This window comes from Zootoca vivipara, chromosome 8 (genome assembly GCF_963506605.1).
Source record: "Zootoca vivipara chromosome 8, rZooViv1.1, whole genome shotgun sequence".
In the NCBI taxonomy this organism is placed as follows: domain Eukaryota; kingdom Metazoa; phylum Chordata; class Lepidosauria; order Squamata; family Lacertidae; genus Zootoca; species Zootoca vivipara.
In genome coordinates this window covers 81,875,509-81,899,579 of record NC_083283.1, presented here as the reverse complement: position 1 = coordinate 81,899,579, position 24,071 = coordinate 81,875,509, and the positions used below count along the sequence as shown (strand labels likewise).

The 24,071-nt window shown below is 45.1% G+C and overlaps 1 protein-coding gene across 12 annotated transcripts in view; it reads left to right on the top strand.

Moving 5' to 3' along the window:
• The window catches only part of PACS2 (phosphofurin acidic cluster sorting protein 2), a 45,952-nt gene extending 23,308 nt beyond the window's left edge, over positions 1 to 22,644 (top strand). For 6 of the 12 annotated variants that reach the window (XM_060278082.1, XM_060278080.1, XM_060278078.1 and 3 more), the window contains 10 exons: positions 2,723 to 2,877; positions 4,362 to 4,472; positions 6,308 to 6,416; positions 8,523 to 8,555; positions 11,117 to 11,159; positions 12,138 to 12,180; positions 15,427 to 15,562; positions 18,092 to 18,318; positions 20,191 to 20,304; positions 22,115 to 22,644. In XM_060278082.1, the coding sequence (XP_060134065.1) occupies positions 2,723 to 2,877; positions 4,362 to 4,472; positions 6,308 to 6,416; positions 8,523 to 8,555; positions 11,117 to 11,159; positions 12,138 to 12,180; positions 15,427 to 15,562; positions 18,092 to 18,318; positions 20,191 to 20,304; positions 22,115 to 22,227 (1,084 nt within the window). In that variant the 3' untranslated portion in view covers positions 22,228 to 22,644. Of the gene's footprint in view, positions 1 to 2,722; positions 2,878 to 4,361; positions 4,473 to 6,307; positions 6,417 to 8,522; positions 8,556 to 11,116; positions 11,160 to 12,137; positions 12,181 to 12,307; positions 14,545 to 15,398; positions 15,563 to 18,091; positions 18,319 to 20,190; positions 20,305 to 22,114 lie in introns of those variants that run through there. The other 6 variants (XM_060278087.1, XM_060278079.1, XM_060278083.1 and 3 more) reach the window with 4 other exon arrangements.
• The last annotated feature ends 1,427 nt before the right edge of the window (positions 22,645 to 24,071 follow it).

Sequence of the window (24,071 nt, the reverse complement as noted above, 5' to 3'; positions counted from 1 at the left end):
TTTTGTGGCCACCCCACCCAGAATGACTTGCTTTAGGAGGAAGGGCCGTTTAGCTTCCTCCTAGAGCAAAGGAGGGAGGAGAGGGGGGCACAGGGTTCACTGGCGGGGGTGCATTGCCGCCCTTCCAGCAGCAAAGAACCAGAAAACTCAAAATCGTGGTTTTTTTTTGGGGGGGGGGTTTGCTGCCACCGCCACCACTGCCATGAAGTGGAAAGGTGGCAGAAGCCAGGGGGAGATGAAGCGGGAGGAGGGGGGGTGGCTCAGTGTTACGGCTTTGGGAAAGTTATTCCTCCCCTGGTTGCAGCAAGAGCAGAGAAAAGAAGGTGGAGTCCTTTTTAATGAGTTTATTCATTCACTAGCTGGCCCTGCCACACGTTGTTGCGGCTTAGTCTGTTAAATGGGCCCTCAGAGCCCCCCTTTTGACTCCTCCCCCCACCCCCGGGCTCATCCCTGTGATTGGCCCCACCCTGTCCCGACCCATGACCTTTCCTGCCCCCTCCTCCCCCCACTCAGGGGAGCCCCCAGCTCTATTTTGCAAACCTCTACTCTGCCTAGTTGCTGCAAAAAGCCTGTTTTCAGTTGGTTGCTGTGGAATTTTGTGATGTCACCGATTGTCTGCAGCCAATGGAGACGCTGCTTCTCCGTTCTATTTCCCAGCATGCACTTTTATCTGTTTGGTGTGTTCTGAAACACGGGGTTTTAGGGGTTTTATGTTGCACAGGTGTGACATCTGTCTTAGCAAACTTCATAAGATTAATCTCACGGTAGCATGGGACGTTGTGTGCAAATTTGAACGCTATCAGTCAAGCGGTTTTGGTGAAAAGTGGAAACAAACCCACATGCCGTTTTTACATAGATAATAGCGAGAGACAGAAGAACGTGGTGAGCCTGGACGATGGCGTTGCTCCAACTGGGCTCCTCCTTCCTCCATCCTAGCAATAGCATCTCCTCTTACGGAGGCCATTTGTGGCCAAATGTCTCCGATTCTTTTGTTCCTGCACTCTTAACAAATGCCGCATTCTGGGAGAAGGGGGGTCAGAAATACTCCCCAGCGTGTCAGCTGGCTGCCCTGCCTTTGTCTCCTTCCCTCCTTCTAACGCTTCCCAACTCTTCGGTTCATCTATCTCTGAGCTGTGACTTCCCTCAAACCCCTGCTGTAAGTCAAAGCTACATTCCTCTTCTCCTGCAGTGTTAGGACAAGGAGTGGTGTGTGTGTGTGTGTGTGTGTGTGCGCGCGCTCTCTCCATCCTTCCTCCTCCATCTCGCTCTCTTGAGTCCAATCCCTGACACTCAGGCAGTGCAATCGCTTAGGCCACCCCCCTGGCTGTAACTCGGTCGATGCTCTGTACGCAAAAGGTCCCAGGTTCAATCTGAAACCCCAGAGAGTCACTGGTGAGCTGGGAGGATCGGTTTTGTGACTTGGTCTAAGGGAGCTTCCTAATACTGGCAAGTACTGTACATAGGAAGTCACCCTAGGAGGAGGCAGCCCATTGGTCCATCCAGGGTTTCAATCCAATGATATTTCCGGCCCTACCTGGACGTACCAGGGATTGAACGCAGAACCTTTGGCATGCAAAGCAAATGCTCTGCACCCGAGCTAGCGTACTGAAGGTGCTGAAGGTGACTTGCATACAAAATTAAGAGTGTTGCAGACTGTCTGTCTGATTAATCATAACTTTCTTACAGTTGGAACAAAAACATAGCAAAAACAAGCAAGCAAACCCAAAAAACAGCAGGCATGATTGCCACAGTTTCTATCTTTTTAAACAAACCTCCTGTCCTTTGACTAAAGACAAAGGGAGTCACGTGAATCATCATCATCATCATCACTTTTAATTTGTATACCGCCTTTCTATCATACAATACTCAAAGCGGTTTACAAGCTGAAGAAACAGAATCTAATGAAATACAAAACAACCTTATAACAATCTAATGCAATACAAAAATATGATAATAAAACATAGCTTTAAAATAAGCAATCAAATAACGTAACGTTCAGCAATCATTACAATAGTATAGAATAATATCAGCATATGAAAATTAAACAGAAACCCACTCTTAACATTTACAATAAATAATTTCAAAACAATAATCAATAAAACAACAGCAAGCCACAATGCATAAAACAATACAATACAAATTGAAAAATATAGACGAGGGTGAGGCAAGGCAGATGGAAAGAGGCCTTGCCTGATGGAGTCTCCCCCTCACAGTTCTTCCTCCAGGCACAGCTTCCTTATGAGGAGTCCCAGGGCCGAAGGGGGCGAGGCAAGGCAGGTGGAAAGAGGCTTTGCCTGATGGAGTCTCCCCCTCACAGTTCTTCCTCCAGGCACAGCTTCCTTATGAGGAGTCCCAGGGCTGGAGGGGGCGAGGCAAGGCAGGTGGAAAGAGGCTTTGCCTGATGGAGTCTCCCCCTCACAGTTCTTCCTCCAGGCACAGCTTCCTTATGAGGAGTCCCAGGAGAATGATTCTCTTCTCGTTCATAAGCTGTATTCCCAGGCTGATGTAACTCACTTTCTAAGAGACCAAAGCACAAATTTGAAAGCCCCTTGTTTAAATCTGCCCTCTGGTAGGAAAGTCACCGAGTGCCCACTTGCTTTCAGCCTTGACCTTCTGCCATGAGTATGTACTTACAGTTAGGTTAATAATGTACATGGTCTAAAATACCCACCAATCTCTGGATTTTATTTAAAAGCAGTAATGTTCCCTCCTCTCTCTTCAGCTGCAACTGCAATTCTCAGCCTCCCAATCCAATTAAAATTGCAATTGCGGGAGCCCAGAATTATCTCAGTGCTGTGCTGAGGCTCTTTGTAGAACAACTGTCTCACAAAACCCCAGACTGGCTCAGCTACATGAGATTTCTTATCATACCAGTAGGTAAGCAAGCTTTTCTGTCCTTTCTTCTTCCTTTGAATTAACCTCTTTCTCACTACATCACAACACAGGAACTGTTTGTCTGTTCAAGTTGTGTCGCCCGCTCTGGTTATAATGCTCTTGTACAGGGTTGCTGGATATTAAATATAGCACAGGCAGCCTCTAGAATACCAGCACTTTCCTATCACTCCCCTTCCAAACTCTGTGGCAGAATGGGAAGGATAACTAGCAGTCAGAGCTTCAACTGGAGTGGAGGTTATTTATAGTTCCTTCCAGTGTGCATTGCAAATCGAAGCTGAATCTAAGCAAGACAGAAGTGCTATAAGTGAACTGTTCCAGTGTGCAGGAGTTGGCAGAATGACCTGTTCTTAATGGGGCCACACACCCCTTGAAGGAGCAGGTCCGTAGTCTGGGATGCTCCCGGAACCATGGTTGTTCCTTGAGGGCCAACTGGCCTCAGTGGCAGCGCCGGTGCTAGGGCTTTTTGCGCCCTAGGCTAAATCACCTTCTGGCGCCTCCCCCCCGGCACATGCGTCATGACGCGTGCACAACGCTGCTGACGCCGCTGCGTCCCCTCCATAGGCGGGAGGGTGCTGAGCTCTCATTTTGGCTCGCGCGCCTCCCGCCTATGGAGGGGACGCTGTGAGCTCTTCAGCGGCGGTGGCAGTGAGCGAGCGGCGGCAGCGGCAGGAACAGCGCCCATAGCTGAAGGCTTCAGCTACAGGCGCTGCCACCGCCACCGCTTGCTCATTGCTCCCGGCAGTGTGGGCAGGTGGCGGGCAGGCTCGCCAGCGCCCCCTCCCTTTCAGGGGAGCAGCCGCCCGCCAGGCTCCGGTGACGTGCGTGGAGGCGCCGGCAGGCTCAATAGCGCCCCCTCCATTTCGGCACCCTAGGCCATGGCCTAGTTTGCCTAAATGGAGGCGCCGGCCCTGCTCAGTGGTTAGGAGTGCCTGTGCTGATGTGCCAACCACTGCCATTTCTGCATAGGGATAGCCTGGGCTTGGTTACTTAGACTGTGGTAACATCTAAGCTGGACTACTGTAATTCACTCCACATGGAACTTCCCTTGAAGACATCTGGAAACTACAACTAGTGCAAAATGCTACAGGAGGAATCTCAATAGGGGCAACAGGCTGCAAGCATATAATGCTGTAGTAATCTGACGTCTCCCAGCCCCACAATTTTTTTTATTATAACAAAGTTGTATATAATAAGGAGAGTCCTGCTTTATTTTCTACCTTTGTTTCTACCGCCTTGTTTGTGACCGCTTACTTTTCAAAACACTAAGAACATCTCACATCCCAGAAGAGGAAGAAGAAACTAAATTTCAGCGACTTTTCACAATTTTGAGCACATCTTCACCCTGAAGGCAATAAGTTGGGATTTCCTTTCTTCTGACCACCAAAGGGGTATAAACGTAATATATTCTGGACTGCTAATGTGCATCTGCCATACAGAACATATTTATTTCTTTGTGTTATTTATAGGTTGTCATCCGGTGGCAAAGTATCTGGGTTCCGTTGATTGTCAGTATAACTACTTCTTCCAAGATTTGTCCTGGAAAGATTTATTTAACAAACTCGAAGCACAAAATGCTGGTGAGGCTGTCTTAATACTTATTTGCATAAGGTTGCCTGAACTGATGACTTTGAAAAAGAATAATTGTTTCCTGGAGGCTACTGGGGGGCATTGCCACTAATACCTGCTGTGTCCCATTAGTGGACATGCCCTCCGGTGCTTCTGAAAAAAATGAAATTTCCTTGCCACAAATTCCTGTTTCTAGCAGGTGCCAGAGGGTATTCCCCCCCCTTCTGTGTTCTGGGGGTGCTGCTTTCCTGTCTCTGCCAGTTGATGGTGGGTGGTCCTCTATGGCTTATGCCACTGCCGTATGTAGAGCATTGCAGAATACAGACCAGCTCCTTTTCTGCCACTCTGTATGGCAGTTCCCCTGTTCTTTCACACATTGGCATGGTTGTTTGGTTCTGCAGCTTTTTTGTTTCAGTTGCAGCATTTGGAGGGAAGCTGCCTTCTGCTGCCAATAGGGTCTGGGCAGCGAGGAAGCAGCATTGCCTACTGAGCCTGCTGGCTTCATTAGGAGGCAGCATCTCATTAGTGGCAATGCCCTAAGGCAGGCAAACTTCGGCCCTCCAGATGTTTTGGACTACAATTCCCATCTTCCCCAGCTACTGGTCTTGTTAGCTAGGGATCATGGGAGTTGTAGGCCAAAACATCTGGAGGGCCGCAGTTTGGGGATGCCTGCCTTAAGGCATCCTCTGAAAACAGAATTTCACAGTAAGGCAATTTCTGTGTCTCCCAGGACATTCTATACAAGATCTCAAAGCAGCTGTTTTATTACAGAAAAATTTCAGAAACAGACTGGAAAGAGAAGTTGCTGAATTGCAACTCATTAGCAAGCTTAAAACCATGGAGCCACCTGGAATGAACAGAGACATAGGATTCTTATCTCATTATACATGATCAAGCTTTCCTTAGCACCTCAGCCCTTACTCCCCCCCCGCAAGACCAATTGCAGTCATTAACAGTCGTTAACAGTCATCAACAGGTTTACCACTCCTATCAGCCCATCACCCATTCCCACCCCCACCCCCACCCTCTGAATATACATAAGGGTCTGGTGACTTCTATTTCAGTGTATCTGACGAAGTGTGCATGCACACGAAAGCTCATACCAAAATAAAAACTTAGTTGGTCTTTAAGGTGCTACTGAAGGAATTTTTTTATTTTGATGCAATTTCTGTGCTTTGCTTTCTGGATCTTCTGCCTTCCCAGTTTCCAGTGTCCGTTCGTAACAGCACTGGAGGCATCAAAGATATGCTGATTCCTTCCCACAATTCCACAAATTTCCACAAATTTGGTTTGATTCTCCTTGAGTTAAGAATATTGTATTCAGCTGTTGAATTTTCCTTTTAGAGTCTAATAGTATCTCACGTCCTCCCACCTGGAGCTGGGAGAAGGCAGCTGTGGTTGGTATCTGCCATTCTACCCTGTTGAATTCGGGTAACAGATGCCATGTCACGACACTCTTAAGCTGGTACAGAAAAAAATAAGGCCATTGGAGGTTACATGACCATATTTTAAAAAGTAAATGTGAAAAAGAGCTTTATTTGAGGGAAAAATGCTCTATGGATGTGTTGTATACAAAGATCAGAACAGTCATCACCATGATGCCCTCCTTATGTCTCTGGTTGCTGGTTGCTGTTGGAAACAGAAAAGTTGGGAGTAGGTAGATCTAGCAAGCAGTTCTTGCCACTCTGGGCCCCTTCAGGAGGAAGGGTGGGGTATAAATTGGGTGGATGAATGGATGGATGGACTTGCAGTTCCTTCCAAATGCATGGCAAATGGTCGTCATGCTTCTCTCTCTCTCTCTCTCTCTCTCTCTCTCTCTCTCTCTCTCTCTCTCTCTCTGTTTCAGTCCAGGAACCGCCTGATATTGTCTCCAGAATAACTCAGTACCTAGTGGGAGCAAACTGTGCCCACCAGTTGCCCATTGCAGAAGCCATGTTGACATACAAGCGGAAAAGGTACATTGTTACGGAAAAGCAACTTCTCCTTGGTAGCCAGGAAATCCTGGCAGCTGGACGACACTTCCCAGTAGGATAAGCCAGTCGATAGCACTTTCGATAATAATCAGTTCAAAGCAAAGTACTGTCTGCGGAAATATTTGTACTTTGAATGCAGCCCAAGTGATGTTGCAGAAAGGCAGCTAGGCCCTTGTGTTGGCTTGGTAGTGTGGGAATCTTGGCATTGCCATTTGGTCCTGTGCCATCTGTATAACATGAAGAGCTTTTCAGCTGCACAACGCATGTTGCTCCAGGCTTCTCATGTTACTTTAACAACATCGGAAGTAATACCCCTCCCCACCTTCTCATTATATATAAGGATCTGGTGACTTCTGTTTCAGTGTATCTGAAGAAGTGTGCATAGACACAAAAGATCATACCAAGAACAAACTTAGTTGGTCTCTAAGGTGCTATTAGACAATTATTTTATTTTATTTTTATATGTTTCTACCGTGTTTCTCCTAAAATAAGACGGTCCTCAAAAATAAGCCATGCCAGGCTTTTAAGTAGTAGTATAAATATAAGACATCCCCCGAAAATAAGCCGGGGGTGGGAGCCGCTTCGGGGAGCGCAGCGCAGCGCGAAGAGCCTGGTGAGAGGCAGCTGCGGCTGCAGGTGAAGCCCGGGATCTGCGTGGGCAACTGGGGGCGAACGCACTGAGCGCTGCGGCGGTGGCGAAGAGGCGCCCGATCAGCCCGCTTCTCAGCTGATCGGGCGCCTCTTCGCTACCGCCGCAGCGCTCAGTGCGTTCGCCCCCAGTCGCCCACGCAGATCCCGGGCTTCACCTGCAGCCGCAGCTGCCTCTCAACAGGCTCTTCGCGCTGCCGCTTCGGGGAGCACAGTGCAGCGCGAAGAGCCTGTTGAGAGGCAGCTGCGGCTGCAGGTGAAGCCCGGGATCTGCGTGGGCGACTGGGGGCAAACGCACTGAGCGCTGCGGCGGTGGCGAAGAGGCGCCCGATCAGCCCGCTTCTCAGCTGATCGGGCGCCTCTTCGCTACCGCCGCAGCGCTCAGTGCATTCACCCCCAGTCGCCCACGCAGATCCCGGGCTTCACCTGCAGCCGCAGCTGCCTCTCACCGGGCTCTTCGTGCTGCTGCTTCGGGGAGCACAGTGCAGCGCGAAGAGCACTCTTCTGGTGCTCTTGTGCGTGCGTGCGCGCGAGGGAGAAGTCCCCTTTTCCTTACCCAGGTGCACACACACACACCGTTTCGCCTCGCTCCGTCTCTCCCCCCTCCGCAAAGACACCAAAAAAAAAAAAAAAGACATCCCCTGAAAATAAGCCGTGGTGTGTTTTTTGGGAGGAAAAATAAATATAAGACGTGTCTTATTTTAGGAGAAACACGGTACTTCACTTCCTTGGAAATTGATAGCATGCCTCCCCCAACAAAGAATAAAGCTTAACATAAGAAAAAAAGAACCCCAAAAGCCTGGTGTAGAAAATCAAAGGCAACCAGCACTGCGTTGCAGGGGTTAGAATGGATGACCCTCGGGGTCCCTTAAAATCTGCACAATTCTACAATTCCATAAGCACATCAGACTGAATGCAAATCCATTTGGGCTTGTTTAACGTTTGAAAAGGTGAATCGAGTTATCATTGCTACCGGTATCTATAACCATACCCTTTGCGAAGGGGCGATTTAAAAACGGGTTATCAGTTAACGTAACTAGGAAAGGTGCTTGCCTACCAAAGGTCTGGCCGCAGTCTCACTCGTCTATCCAAAAGCTGTTCCTGATAGTACTTATCAAGGTGGGAGATGCCTGTCACTCAGCAGAATGGGACTTGCAGCAGCGCTGAGCTTTCCCACACTACCATGATCATGTGAGATGGGACCACATGAGAGGAGGCGACACTGCAGCTCCTCTCCACGCACTGCCCCCCCCCCCAAAAAAGAGAACTGGGTTATTGTCAGAATGGGGAGGACCTGCAGCAAGGCAGCCATAGCAGTGGAAATTTAGGGAGGATTGGCTCTGTTGTGACTTCCAACCCACTGGGATCCAGTGCTAACATTTCATTTGTCTCTACAAGTATAATAATTTGTTTATTTTTCTTTTGATTGCTTCTGAAAAGGAAAAAGAACTTTCATTTTGAATTTAATATAAGGTACTTGTCTGTCTAGATCACCCTCTGTTATCCTATATTTTTTTCTTCCTTTGCTGATCTTTCACCACCTTCATGGTATTTATAAGCCTAGAATGTATAATATATATATATGCATTTGCTGCTTTTGACATTATTTGAAGAGGCAGAATACATTGTCCAAAAGCATCAAGAGTAAAGGCATTTACTCAAGAATGACCTCCACAAACACAGAACAGATTGTTGGGGTAAAGTTTGTATAGGTCATTCCGTAAGTTAGTGCTAATGCACTTCAATGCATGCTGGCTGGTTATTTAGCTCAGCAAGTTCTGAAATAGCCCACACAACTCCCCCCCCAATTCACATACTCCCTCCCTCTCTGCATATGCTATAGCAATTGTGCTAAGGAAGCTGGTATGGCTAGGACCATTCTGCATGCTGCTTAGCTTGCCGTCTTTGGAAGACACACTAAGTTGCATTTCTCTGGAAAGCAGTGGCCATGGGAACTCCAAAATCATCAGCCCCTTGTCTCATTGGTGGACATTAGCCTAAATGCTGGGGATGAAGAGGTTGGCACCTGCTCTTCTTCCTCCTCCTCCTCCTCCTCCTCCTCCTCCTCTTGCTTTAGGAATTGCTATGCTATTATCTTGTAGTAATAATGGTTTTGTTTCATCTTCACTTTAGCAATATTAAATTGATTTGGAAGAGAGAGAGAATTTTTAGAGCTCCATAAACAAGAATGGAGCCTGGGAATTCTTTCTATTGGAAAATTCCAGCTTGTATTGGTTTGACTGGGTTTTTGGAAATCCATATTATTAGGCAACGAAAGCAAATGTGGAAATGAAAGAAAGCAAAGTCTTGAAAAAGGTGGGGACATAGACACTGTAGACAAATCTGGAGCTATCGTGGGGCACCTGTTCATATTAAATGGCCCCTAAAATGGACCATTATTCTGTTCCAGTTCAGTTAAATGATCTGAGTGAGTCCCATGATAGTAAATGTGCTCACATTGCTGCATCATAGTATTTAGATATAGAGGGGGAAGACAACCCTCCATTTTTATTGTCCTCAGATATGCTAGGCTTTTTCTTGCCCCAAGTAAAGTCTATCAATGGTTTTGGATATGCCATAATTACTTACCGGTAGGTCTATTTTGAGGTCTTTTACTTGTAAAAGTATACAGATGAAAATACAAACGATTGGGTTTCTTTAACTGAAAAACAAACTGACTTTAAAGAGACTTTAAACTAAAGATAAATGCTTTCTCTCTTAGCAACTTTATCTACCCACATTCCAACCTTCAAAACATTCCAAACCTTCCACAAACTCCCACATAACTCCCATTAAACTACCCAAGAATTAACAGCAAACTAGCTTTATAACTAAGCAACTCTCATACTAAGATTCAACTGGGAATCTCTTAAACTGAGAATTAAATCACACTGAGAGATATTTAACTGAGAGATACATTCTACTGAGAGAGTGATCTACTAAGAGATTAACTAAGAGATAAATCAAACTGAGAGATCTAACTAAGAGATGCAGAAGGCTTTCTGCCAGAGCCTTATATACAAGGAGCAGAGCTCACGCCTGTGAGCAATTAACAGAAACACCGGCACCTGTTTCTCTTAAACAGACAGTATTTACATTAGACCGGCTCTAAAGTAACTTGACTATTCAAAAAATCCAACAGTATAAGCTTTAGATAAATAAGCCGTGCACTTGCTGCAATTTTTAACAGTTGTATTAAGTGGAGATACATGATCTGGACACATGGATTGGATTGGAATTTTGTGTTATTAGGTTACCTGAAGGATTGCCTCTCCTCATATAAACCATCCCAGACTCTTGTGTTCATTCTCCGAGGTCCTTCTTCCACATGACGGGCCTTCTCTGCAGTGGCTCCCCGCTTGTGGAATGAATGCTCTCTCCAGGGAGGCTCACTGGGCGCCTTCATTATTTATATTTTAGGTGCCTGGGGAAAATGTTCCTCTTCAACCAGGCCTTGGGCTGATTAATATTCTACAGCCTTTAAAATGTTTCTGTGGGAAGGGGTGGGGTTCTTTCTTCTGTGGTTTTTCTTTCAAAACTTGTGTTTTTATATTGTATTTTACTCTGTAAACTGCCCTGAGATCTTGTGATGAAGGGCAGTATATGAATATAATAAATAAAATACAATAAAATAAGTAAATGGTACCTAGTTTTACATCACAAAATGCATAATATTTGCTTGTAATGGGCAATTCAACATGACATATATATACTGTTAGTCACCTCTTTTATATATTATTTGAATAAACTTTCTCTTTATGTTAAATCATGTTGCTCTAACCACACAAGTGTCAAAGTAAGGACAAGTGTGCTGTTTTTACGAGTGTAGGGTGTGTCTGTGCATGCTTGTGTGCACATGTCTGTGTGCCGGCTAAATTTCATTCTGCATGGGTTTGCAGCAGAAGAATTATTCTGGGCATATACAGACGTCTATGCTTGCATGTTTTTTGCAACCACTGCATGCTTGATAGTAACACTAAGAAAATTTCCAGCTGCTGGCTTTTGAAATGATCATGATTCTCTGATCTTTTTAGCCCAGATGAAGAATCTGCTCAGAAGTTCATCCCTTTTGTTGGAGTGAGTAGTATTTCCCCCCCATTAATAACTCTGACAAATTTTCATCCCCAAATATTTTCATGGTGAAAAGTGTGCTTTCAGAGATTACAACAACCCCCCCAATCCCCATCTTTCCACATTTTTAATGCCTGTTTACAGCTGTTACATCCACAATCTGTGGCAGCAGCACAGTTTTTAACAAATCCGAAGAAGACCTTTTCCTTCCTAATTACAGATCATGTTAGTTAATATCCTGATGTTGTGGAGCTACATAGTCAATCATATTTGGCTACATTATGCAACCAAAGCTGTATTGCCCTCACTCTGAAACTCTGATCCAGTTCTACCGTGTTTCTCCGAAAATAAGCCATACCCAAAAATAAGCCATACCCCCCCAAATAAGCCATAGTGATAGGCAGTTTAACCTTGCCATACGTAATTAAAAAAATAAGACATCCCCTGAAAATAAGCCACCGTGTGTGTTTGGTTTTTTTTTGAGGAAAAATAAATATAAGACGGGGTCTTATTTTTGGAGAAACACAGTACATGCGCATGCACACATTGAACCTTGTGTCCCATGAAGAACAATTGCAACATTTCCTTGGATACTGCAGGACTGATGCTTCCCATTTACTGTACTGTGCTTTGACCTCAGTGCAGGTAACCAATTTTATTTATTCTACTTTTTTATTTATTGAATTCATATACTGCCCTTCACCTGAAGATTGCAGTGTAGTTTGCAAAATTAAAATTCAAGATGAAAACACAAAATACAGAATAAAACAAAAACAAACCGATAATACCCCACCTCCCACAAAATGGTTAACGTTAGCCTGATTAGCAAGTCAGTGGGGATACATTTCCCACCCCCAAAACTCTTCTATTTTTAGAGCCCCTCAATGACAAACTCATCTGTTTTTCAATGGGTACAGAAACTGATTAAACTGTCATTGCAGAGCTAATAGTTCTACAGTATGTAAAATGTTTTTCTTCCTTCAGGTGGTAAAGGTTGGAATAGTTGAACAGTCCTCTGCAACTTCAGGTAATAAGAACTTTCAACAATGTTATAATTTCTCACTAAAGCATGGCATGGACCTTGGAGGCCAGTAGTCTGACTATAGTCCAAGAGATTCCCAGGTGTCTGTTTTTCAATTGTATTTTATTAATAGTGCTGCAACAGAAGTATATTGTCCAGATCAAGGGAAGCAGTAGTCTCAGCTCTGTTCTGCAACCAGTTCTGAGCACCACAGTTGAAGAAGGGTTTTGACAAGCTGGAAGGTGTGCAGATGCTGGAGCCCTTCTGCCTTGGCAAGACCGCATCGGAGCATCACATCTCCCTCCCTAAGCGGGCAAAAGCTTCCCGGGTTTTGGGAAGGAGGCACCAGACTTTAATACTCTAATTTGCGGCTTGGGACCCTCGTACCTACGGGACCGCCTCTCCTGGTATGCCCCGCGGAGGACCTTAAGGTCCACAAACAACAATATTCTGGAGATCCCGAGCCATAAGGTGGCTACTAGGGCCAGGGCCTTTTCAGTATTGGCCCCAACTTGGTGGAACGCTCTTTCACAGGAGACCAGGGCCCTGCGGGATTTTTCATCTTTCCGCAGGGCCTGCAAGACAGAGCTGTTCCGCCTGGCCTTTGGGTTGGACTTAGTCTGACCCCTGTGTTTTCCTCCCTCATGGCTTGGATTTATGGACTACTTAAAATGAGGCTGCATTTTAAATTCTAATACTGTATTTTAATCTGTATTTTGAATTAATTGCTTTTTATGTTTTATTGTAATTTTATTGGTGTGAGCTGCCCTGAGCCCGGTTTTGACTGGGGAGGGCGGGGTATAAATAAAAATTTATTATTATTATTATTATTATTATTATTATTATTATTAATTTACCGAGAACGTTTAGGGGACTAGTGTAGTCTCCCTAGTCCACTGACCTCACTCCATTGCTTGCACGAGGTCTTTCACCTTCCTACCCAGAGTCTCATAGTCCCTTGCTATATGTTGAATGCTGTTTCTGGCAGTACGGTATCATTTTTTATCCACATGGCTCTCCGTAGACCCCTGACTAACTTCCTCTCAGCACTAGCCGTCCCCCTCAGACCATGTGCTGAAGCAGAGCACAGCAAAACACACACCAAACAGCTCAGGCAAGCGAACAGCTCTTCTCCAGAAGTCACAAGCTCACTTTGTACTGTCTCTTCCACTAATCCCTCACAAACATCCTCAAGCAAATCAGAAGGAAAGCAGAATGTATGCTCCTTGCCATAGAACCACCCCGAAAACCAATCAGATGCTCAATAAAGACAATACAATTTAACCTCCATGTCAGCTTTGTGTGAGCAAATGGGGATGAAAGCTCTGCAGGATCCCCTACATCAGCAAAGCTAAATCAGTGATTTATTATCATTTATTCCATTCCTTTGGAAAGATACACTAACCTGACTTGTGAGTAATTTGGGAGGGTATAACTTCATTTTCGTTATAAGCTTTCTTATTCACCTTAGTTTTCTTTCCCCACTCTGTGTGTGTTGTAATATATGTATTTCAAGTTCAATAAAATAAGATACTGAACAGACCTTCCTAAAAGGATTGTGGAAAATTACAAAATTAACATTTTAAAAGAAATCGCTACTCCATTTTTCTACTTCCCCCAGTCTCATCTAGATCCTCTAAATTCTTCTGCCATTGTCAATATTACAGTACAGTGGTACCTCGGTTTATGAACACAATTGGTTCCGGAAGTCTGTTCATAAACCGAAGCGTTCATAAACCGAAGCAAACTTTCCCATTGAAAGTAATGGAAAGTGGATTAATCCGTTCTAGACGATGAGAAAAACCCCTAAAGCAGCAATTTAACAGAGCGCTTCCGTGGCTGAAGCCCAGTCGTGGAAGCGCTCTCCGGCCTCTGGGAGGCATCGGAGCGAAGGCCCGGCCTCCCTGAAGGCATCGGACGCTCAGTAGGCTTCGGGCACCTTGGTTTACTAACCTCCGAGTTAGGAGTGTTCGTAAACCGAAAATTCGTAAACTGAGGTGTTCGTAAACCGAGGTACCACTGTATTACTACTACGACTATCATCACTGATAATAATAAAGCATAATATCATATATTAATTAATAAGTGCCTAACATTTTCTAAGTGCTTAACTAATATTAAGATAGCTCATTCTTACAGGCTTGTTTTGTAATAGGCATGATGGCAAAAGAGAGGAGGAGAAGAAAGTGAGCACCACAGCAGCTTCGTCTTCCCTGGCCCAGGGAAAGGAGGATGGGCTCTCCTTGAGGGGTGGGCTGCAGTCTTAGGGTAACCGGTGGCTGAAACCAGCTGCTCTTTCTGAGGCAGAAGGGTCCTCTGCACCTCGTCCTTCTCTGGCTGAGGGACCTGGCAATGCTGGCTTCCACCTTGCTGTGATGTGTCATTTTGTTTGCTCCTTTGTAATACAGTGGTACCTCTACTTACGAATTTAATGCGTTCCGAACGCACATTCGCAAGTCGAAAAAATTTGTAAGCCGAATCCCATAGGAATGCATTGGGAGAAAAAAATCGTAAGTCGAAGCAACCCTATCTAAAAATTCATAAGTAGAAAAAATCCTATCTAAACCGCATCCAAGATGGAGGACGGAGCTCCATTCGTAAGTAGAAACATTCGTAAGTAGAGTTATTCGTAAGTAGAGGTACCACTGTACCTGTTACTCAGTTGGTAGCACCTCAGAATCTTAATCTCAGGGTTGTGGGTCCAAGCCTCACACTGGGCGAAAAGATTCCTCTTTTGCAGGGGGTTGGACTAAATTATCCTTCCGATATTACAATTCCGTTCCTCTATGAAGACAAAGGAAATTAGTACCTGAATAACTTTTACATATTTTTTTCCCATTTTGCTTTAGAACTTTCCTCGTTGTTATTCCACTTGTATTTTATTTACCATTTTAAAAAATTAAACTCAACGTTCCTCCTTGTAACAGTTCCAGGTGATTGATCTGGAATGATTGTAACCATAACTGATGCAGTCCTCAGTTTTGCCTCTAGGAAAGTAATCCAGGCTACTAACCTACTTATCATGGCTTCCCTTAGGTCTGCCAGGCGCAGAGGTTTTCCACGCTACTTTTATTCTAACTTTTGTCTTTGGAGGGGCCGTAGCTTTGCTTTCTCTGCATCTCTTGTTCTGCTGATATGTCTGTCGCATCTCGCCTGCCTTCTTTCTATCCTGTAAAGGTCGTTGTTTGCCATGTGATGCTTAAAGTGGTCTTTGTTGTCTGCAGACCAACCATTTGAATCCTGTTTTTAAAGGTGACTCGGATGACGCTGCTCCCTGCAGTTCAAGTGTCCTTTCCTCAACCCCACCTTCTGTGTCTCCTGCTCTGAAGGAATCTTCTCCCACCCCACCCTCCTCCCCATCGATCACAGGCACCTTTGCTTCCTCCAGGTAAAGCACCTTCTGCCTTTTCTCTTACTTCTCTTACAAAATACGGAAGAAGAAGTAACACCCCCTTTATATGAGGACCTTGAATTGCCAGTTTATCCTTGTGATTTGCTCATACTGTATTCTCTTTCATCTCAGCCTATGCAATACCTTTCTGAAAATTAAATCTCTCTCCCCCACCCCCCACAAAACAATATTTAGTTGTTTACTTCAGCAGGTCTTCCTGATAGATCCTACCTCTACAGCGCCTTTCACCTGTTTTTGACACTAGGTCACGCCAGCAACCTTCAGACATTAACTCAAGTTTTTCCTGAGGTGAAAAACATTACAATCACTTTACTATGAAACACAACAACCTAAATAAAGCAAACGACAAAAAAAATCATCAAAATGATTAATACAATTCAATATCGAATTAATAATTCAAAATAGTAATTGGAATATTTCAAATTGTAATTCGAATATTGTAATTGGAATATTTCAAATTGTAATTCGAAATACAGTCATACCTCGGGTTGCGTACGCTGTTCGGGTTGCGTACTTCCGGGTTCTGCCACGCGCGCATGTGCAGAAGCATTCTGCGCGCTTCACACATGCGCAGAAACACTCTATCTGCGCTTCACGCGTGTGCTAAAGCACCGCTCGGGTTGAGTACTTTTGAGGGTGTGAATGGCACCCCGAAACAGATTGAGTACTCAACCCACTGGCCGGAAGTGAGGTCTCAGCATGCGGTCACCGAAAATGGCTATGCGTGTCATAGGTTCGCCATCACTGGTCTACATATTAGATAAAGGGACGCGGGTGGCGTCTAAACCACAGAGCCTAGGGCTTGCTGATCAGAAGGTCGGTGGTTTGAATCCCCGCAATGGGGTGAGCTCCTGTTGCTCAGTCCCTGCTCCTGCCAACCTAGCTATTTGAAAGCACGTCAAAATGCAAGTAGATTAATAGGTTCTCTGGCGGGGAAGGTAAACGGTGTTTCCATGCACTGCTCTGGTTAGCCAGAAGTGGCTTACTCATGCTGGCCACATGACCCAGAAGCTGTACGCTGGCTTCTTCGGCCAGTAAAGCGAGATGAGCGCTGCAACCCCAGAGTCATCCGCGACTGGACCTAATGGTCAGGGGTCCCTTTACCTTTACCTTTTTACATACCGTGCTTTCCCAAAAATAAGACACTGTCTTATATTTATTCTTCCTCAAGAAGACACACTATGACTTATTTTCATGGGATGTCTTGTTTTTATCACGCGTCCAGCCTCGCCTCTTCCTTGGTGCCCTCCAGAACTGTGCCTATCACTATGTCCTATTTTTGGGGTATGGCTTAGAGTAAAGGTAAAGGGGCCCCTGACCATCAGGTCCAGTCGTGTCCGACTCTGGGGTTGTGGTGCTCATCTCGCTCTATAGGCCGAGGGAGCCGGCGTTTGTCCGCAGACAGCTTCCGGGTCATGTGGCCAGCATGACAAAGTTGCTTCTGGCAAACCAGAGCAGCGCACGGAAATGCCGTTTACCTTCCCGCCAGAGCGGTCCCTATTTATCTACTTGCACTTTGATGTGCTTTCGAACTGCTAGGTGGGCAGGAGCTGGGACCGAGCCACGGGAGCTCACCCCGTTTCAGGGATTCGAACCGCCGACCTTCTGATCAGCAAGCCCTAGACTCTGTGGTTTAACCCACAGCGCCACCTGGGTCCCTTGGGGTATAGCTTATATTGCGCAAATGCTTAGAAATCCTGCTATGGCATATTTTATGGGTATGTCTTATTTTTGGGGAAACAGGGTATTAGATATGAAGTGGTCCAACTGAAAAATATGCTACGTGTTGCTTCTTACGCTGTTTGTGAAGACAGAAGTGTACCTGCAAGTCACACTCGGTTCTGAAGAGTCCTCAAACTCTGGTTCCCAGGTGCCTCAGTGCAAAGACAAACATGGCACAAGATTCTTGAAGGGGCTCTAATATCGAGTTGTCATTTGAGTCTAAAGTTACATTACCTATTTTCAAATATGTGTGCCTGAGTTCTTACATAGTTACAGTGGTACCTCGGTTTATGAACACAATTGGTTCCAGAAGTCTGTTCATAAACTGAAGCGAACTTTCCCATTGAAAGTAATGGAAAGTGGATTAATCCGTTCCAGACGGGTCCGCAGAGTACTCAACCTGAAGCGTACTTAACCCGAAGCATGGGTGTAATTGGTTCCGGAAGTCTGTTCATAAACTGAAGCGTTCATAAACTGAAGCGAACTTTCCCATTGAAAGTAATGGAAAGTGAATTAATCCATTCCAGATGGGTCCGCGGCGTTCGTAAACCGAAAATTCATAAACCGAGGTGTTCATAAACCGAGGTGTTCATAAACCACTGTACTTAAGAAGTCTTCTGGCTGCAGCCGTGCAGCCAAGACACCCGAAAGGTAGATCACAGTGTGAAATACTAAGCACTGTTCCAAGAATGCTTTTCAATTTGGTATCACCTGTGTTTCTCACCTGGGCTCTCTGGGACTGTCACCGCTTCAAAATGATAGTATTTTCCTAACGTATTTCAGCTGTAGCCTTGGTATGGAACTGATGGGCCTTCAGGTGGATTACTGGATTGCAACTCATCCTACGGAGAAGAGGAGAGACTCAGAAAAAAAGGACCCCTCCGCTGCCAAAAACACTCTGAAATGCACTTTTCGGTCTCTCCAGGTCAGCCGGCTACCTACGAGTGGGGATGCCATTTCCACTCCAACGATGTCAATGACGGTTGTCACAAAGGAAAAGAACAAAAAAGGTGCAGGAAAGGGATGTTTCTTGACTATTGTAGCATATGGTCTATTGCTTAATACTCACATTTTTTTCAGTAGTAAAATATTCCTGGAGGTTGAAATCACCGACTTTGTTAGTGTGTGAGATACATTTAATTGCACTAGAGTTTCCAGTTAATTTTAGGGTACCTTTCTGCCTTGCGACGCTGTGCTGGCTGCTCTAAATCTAGCTCAAGCCAGGATCAGTTACTTCACACGTGGAAACTAATAATAGTGTAAACTTTACTTTCTCATGTTGGAGTGGCATGTTAGCATTTGTGTCTACCGTCCAATGAGCATAGGAATTCACCTCGAGCTCCCCCCCTGTGGTTAGAGTGGAAATAGAGCTATAGTGAATTTGTACTGTCATTCCCTCCTTTAAAAATAGTAAAAACAAGACATTACAGGTGCTTGGGTAGTCATGGCCAACTGGCACACCAGCCTTACCTGGAGGAAGAGCTTTGTGTCGCACTTCAGTGCTGTAGACACCATGCTTTAAGAGCTTGATCCTTTAGGACAGCAGTGGAAAACCCTTTCAAATCCAGGGACCAAATCTTCTTTCTGGCCACACCCTGTGGGCCGAATTTGACAGGTGGGTAAGGGGGGAAGTAGAAGTTGAATGTGAAAGGAGAACAGGAGAAGATACAGGAGATGGGTAAACATACCATACTTTGAGAGGCACAGGGGTAGGTGGGAAGGAAAAATATAAAAGAAAAAAACCCTCTGCTTAGAGCAGGCATAGGCAAACTTGGCCCTCCAGATGTTCTGGGACCACAATTCCCATCATCCCTGACCACTGGTCCTCTTAGCTAGGGATCATGGGAGTTGTAGTCCCAAAACACCCGGAGGGCCACATTTGCCCTATGCCTGGCTTAGAGCTTCTGGATCAGTGGATTGTGTCTAAAATGTGGGGTGGGGGTCATAATATCTCCAGAGCCAGAGTAGATATCAATAGAAAACAATAAATAAATAAATAAATTATTGACCAAGTACCAACATACTTGGAATTTTGCTTCGGCTACATTGCAATGTAAACGTACCTTATACAAACATTGTTTCACATACAATACAATAGCACGACAAACCCCACCCATAGCTGGCCTCCCCTTCTGCTACACAACTACGAATTTAACAATTTGATGGCACGAGGGGGAAAAACTGTTCCTGTGCCTAGCCGTTTTTGTGTATAGAGTCCTGATAATAATAATAATACCGTGTTTCTCATATTATAAGACGCGTCTTATATTTATTTTTTCCTCAAAAAAACACACTATGGCTTATTTTCAAGGGATGTCTTATTTTTTTTCCTCCTCCTCCTGCCGCGGCGGGCATTGCTGCTGCGCCTATCACTATGTCTTATTTTCAGGGTATGGCTTATATTCCTTGAATGATTAAAAATCCTGCTATGTCTTATTTTATGGGCATGTCTTAAAATATGAGAAACAGGGTAAATGTCAACAATAATGCCAAACTCTGCCACCATTTTGTGTCTGGCTTTGCCCCTGTAGCACCATTATGTGACTGGTGGACTTCAGCAATTTTCAGCCATCTCAAGTGGGCCCTGCAGGTAGAAAGTTTGAGATCCCCTAGCAGAAACCAGATATGTACAGGCACCTCTCCACTTGGCCCGCAACAAGCATGCACACGACTGCTGACGCATGCGCCAATTTTGATGCCGAAAGGGGGCGGGCTGGACTTGGGCGTGGCCAGGAATGGAGCCCCCGTGTTAGCTGGGATTCCTTTGTACTATAAAAGGTCCCATTCATTCCCAGCCTTCTGGATCTTAAGACGTTCACTCAGGAGAGAGGACACCGAAAGATGGCGCTGCTGTGTTTATATATCTGCTTCATTTCCTCTAGTGATGTTTCTGCCTAAGAAAGTGAAAGACAAAGACTTTGATTCTAAGAGCCAGTGCATAGAGGGGATCAGCCGGTTGATTTGCACAGCGAAGCATCAGCAGACTATGTTGCAGGGTAAGTGCCCAGCACCCAGTGCTGCGACTGCCAGTCTGCTTTGGGACATCATCCTTGGCTCATTCTTTATCTCTTGTGTTTACGGGTTTAGTTCCTTTGCAGAGCGAGCTAGAATGAAGTTCAGCTTTCGGCCCAGGTTCTCCAACCAAATCCAGAACACCCCCTTTTGAAGAGAAGGGGTCACCACTTGCCTCTTTCCTCCTCGTGCCTGTGATTGTTTTCGCACAGTCTATATTAGTTGAAACAAAATATTTTAAAAAATCCTTCCAGTAGCACCTTAGAGACCATCTACGTTTGTCATTGGTATGAGCTTTTGTGTGCATGGCTCATACCAATGACAAACTTAGTTGGTCTCTAAGGTGCTGCTGGAAGGAATTTTTTATTTTGTTTTGATTATGCCAACACGGCTACCTACCTGTAACTAGTTTATATTAGTTTTTCCCAACCTTTTTACGACCGTGACCCCGGGTGGCGCTGTGGTCTAAACCACTGAGCCTCTTGGGCTTGCCGATTGAAAGGTTGGCGGTTCGGATCCCCGCAAATGGATTGAGCTCCTGTTGCTCCGTACCAGCTCCTGCCAACCTAGCAGTTCGAAAGCACAAAGTGCAAGTAGATAAATAGGTACCACTGTGGCGGGAAGGTAAAAGGCATTTCTGTGCGCTCTGGCACTCCTCATGGAGTCTCATTGCACCAGAAGTGGTTTAGTCATGCTCGCCACATGACCTGGAAAGCTGTCTGTGGACAAATGCCAGCTGCCTCAACCTGAAAGCGAGATGAGAGCCGCAACCCCATAGTCACCTTTAACTGGACATAACTGTCCAGGGGTCCTTTACCTTTACCTTACCTCCTTTTACAACCATTGTCCCCTTCCAACCTTGTTTCCTTCTGGTGCCCCCCCCCATGGGTGTAGCCAAGGAGGGTAGCGGGGCAGCTGCCCCCCCAGATAAGTAAAAATCAATACAGATCAATGCAAATCTGAGGTTCTGCCCCCCTAACGAAAGCCTGCTCCCCCCCAAAAAAAAATTCCTGGCTACGCCCATGCCCACCACCCATTTTACCGGTAGAAAGGCAGCTATTTAAATGTTTTGTTTGTAAATAGAACACGTTTTACTTATAATTCTTATATATAAAATACAAGTACAGTATATAAAATGATAGGAACCTAATGAAATATTGTTGAAGCAGAAAAACATAGAATCATGGAGTTGGAAGAGAATTCCTGGAACAGTGCCTGATGTTGAGCCAGCCCTGATTCGACTCCAGAGACAAAACCCACAGAGCCAGCCTCTGTGGAGGAGCAGCTTGCTCGCTCGCTCAGTCCCAAGGTGTAAATTGCATGAATAGAGGTGCCCACCTTGCTCTTCAAAAGGAGAAAATGGGTGGAGGTCAGAGGTAACCCCCCCCCCAAAAAAGCGGGTTAGACAAATTCATGGAGAAGAGGGTTATCAATGGCTACTAGCCATGACGGTTATGTTTAGCCCCTGCAGTTGGAAGCAGCAATGCCTCTGAATTTCCATTGTTGGAAACCACAAGAGGGAAGGGTGTTCCTGTGCTTAAATCCTGCTTGTGGGTTCCCCAAGGCATCTCTTTGGCCACGGTGAGAACAGGATGCTGAACTAGATGGGCCACTGCCCTGATCCAGCAGGCTCTGTTTTGTTCTTATGTAGGGAAGGGTTTTTGCAATGTATCGGGATGAATTTTGATGCATTTATTTTTGTGGCATGGGGAAATTGCTGGGGTGTAAGTTGAAACCAGGGCCCCCCAAGCACTTCTGTCTCAATCATCTTTGTTTGTTTATCTCCTGCTGCAGTGCTTATTGATGGAGTGGAGTGGAACGACGTCAAGTTCTTCCAGCTAGCAGCACAGTGGTCTTCCCATGTCAAGCATTTTCCCATCTGCATATTTGGGCATTCCAAATCCTAACAGAGCAGGAATTATGGGACAGTTCTGCAAGCCACAACACATGAGTACCAGCTGTTTGTGCTCTCTTACTTACGTGCTTGGATAACAGCTCAGATACGCTTCTGTTTGTTCTTCTGTTGTCTGCAAGGAAAGGATAGTACTTAAAACCTCAGCAATTCAATATTAAGTCTAGCCAGCCATCTAAGATACTTGCAAGAGCCCTCAATAATTTTTTTTTAACCCAAGAGTAACTTGCTTATTAACGTAGAACCCAATTAGATGGAGAGTGGGAGCATGCTTGTGAAATTTTTCAAATTCAGCTGGAGAGTAACGTCCAGCCTCCCCCACCCAAATTACTCCCTGCTTTCAAGACAACTTCTCCATCTAGGGCATCTGATCCACCCCTCCTCATCTCCACTGCTTGTCATTATGAGTACCAGGATTAAAATCCCTGATAGACCTAGGCAATGCCATTTTTCCCAAGGGAAAAGAGAGAGGTGTGAGGGTGTGTGTATCAGATTTTCCTCACTTCCTCTTAACAGCAACCCCCCCCCCAGTAGCATCAGAAGGTCCAATTTCATTGGAAGCAGGAGAAAGTTCAGAGGAATGCTGGACTAAATGGGTGGAAAGGAAGGAATTGGGGCAGCTTGGAATCTAAATAATGAGTATCAGATTGGCTGATAAAATCATTCAAATTACTTCTATTCCTGGGGAAATCGCTTGTATCGCTTCTGAACCAATCCTATATGAGGTTGCCCATTTTGACTACTTTCTTGTGTTAAATGCTAACCCCTAAATTTTACATAAAAGCAAAATTGTTAAAATCATTCTCTCCTTGTCCCAGAATGGACTGCCTGCCACAATTGATTGAAAATTGCTGCTCATGCAAGTGACAGACCTTCTAACTGTGATTATGTAATCTGACCCCCCCCCCAAAAAAAACCAACAACTTGTGGTTGTCTGACTTGTGGTAGAGCACTTTTCAAAACATAAATTATGAATGTTATTTAGAAATGTAGTACTGCCTATATCAGCAATATTTAAAAGCAGCCCAATTTCCGCCTGGGAACTTCCGATGCAATTACCAGCATGTAGAATACCAGTTTGGGACTCTGTGTGTGCACTTTTGTCTAGCAATTTGCACTTACTAATCTCGACCAGTTAATGTGAGATAATATTTGTAAACATTATGTTGTCACGAAAGAGAAGAAAAGAGAGTGCCCGGGAGATAGAGCTGGTGCTCAGCATGGTGAAAAGGACTTATTTCAGCACTATAGCAGAATAGCACAGTCCTGCAAATACCCCACACTAGTTCCTTATCCTCTTGAAGAATTTTGGCCGTATTCCCCCTTAGATCACTTTGGAGAATATGCCCCAAATGTAATTCCACTGTTCCCTGCTTCTGGTGGCATATGAGTTTTGAGCTCCCAATGAGATACTTCTATGGTGTTGGGCAGGCTGTAGGGAAAGACATTATTTCAGGTTTGTTTTTCTGTGTTGGGGAGAGGGGTGATAAAATTATTGTACTACAGACAAGTACCCAGGTCTTAGGAAGATTTCTTGGCCACAAAATCTCTACAGTTTTGTTTTATCATTTGATCAATTTCCTTGCTGTTCAAAGTCGGGTCTGCAAGTTGTTCGGTATCTGCCCAACTCTGTATAGCCCCGAATCACCCTGAAAAGAAGCCAATGGCAGAATTGTTGGTAGAGCCCAGCAATAATGAGTAGCCGGGGAGATGAGCCATCCGAAAACTTCCAGAAGGTTTGCGTGCCTTATCAGTTCTCTCTTCCCTTGCCCCAAACCGCAGGTGTTTATTGGGCTCATTTGGCATATATTTCTTAAGACAAACAATAATTCCGTTGAA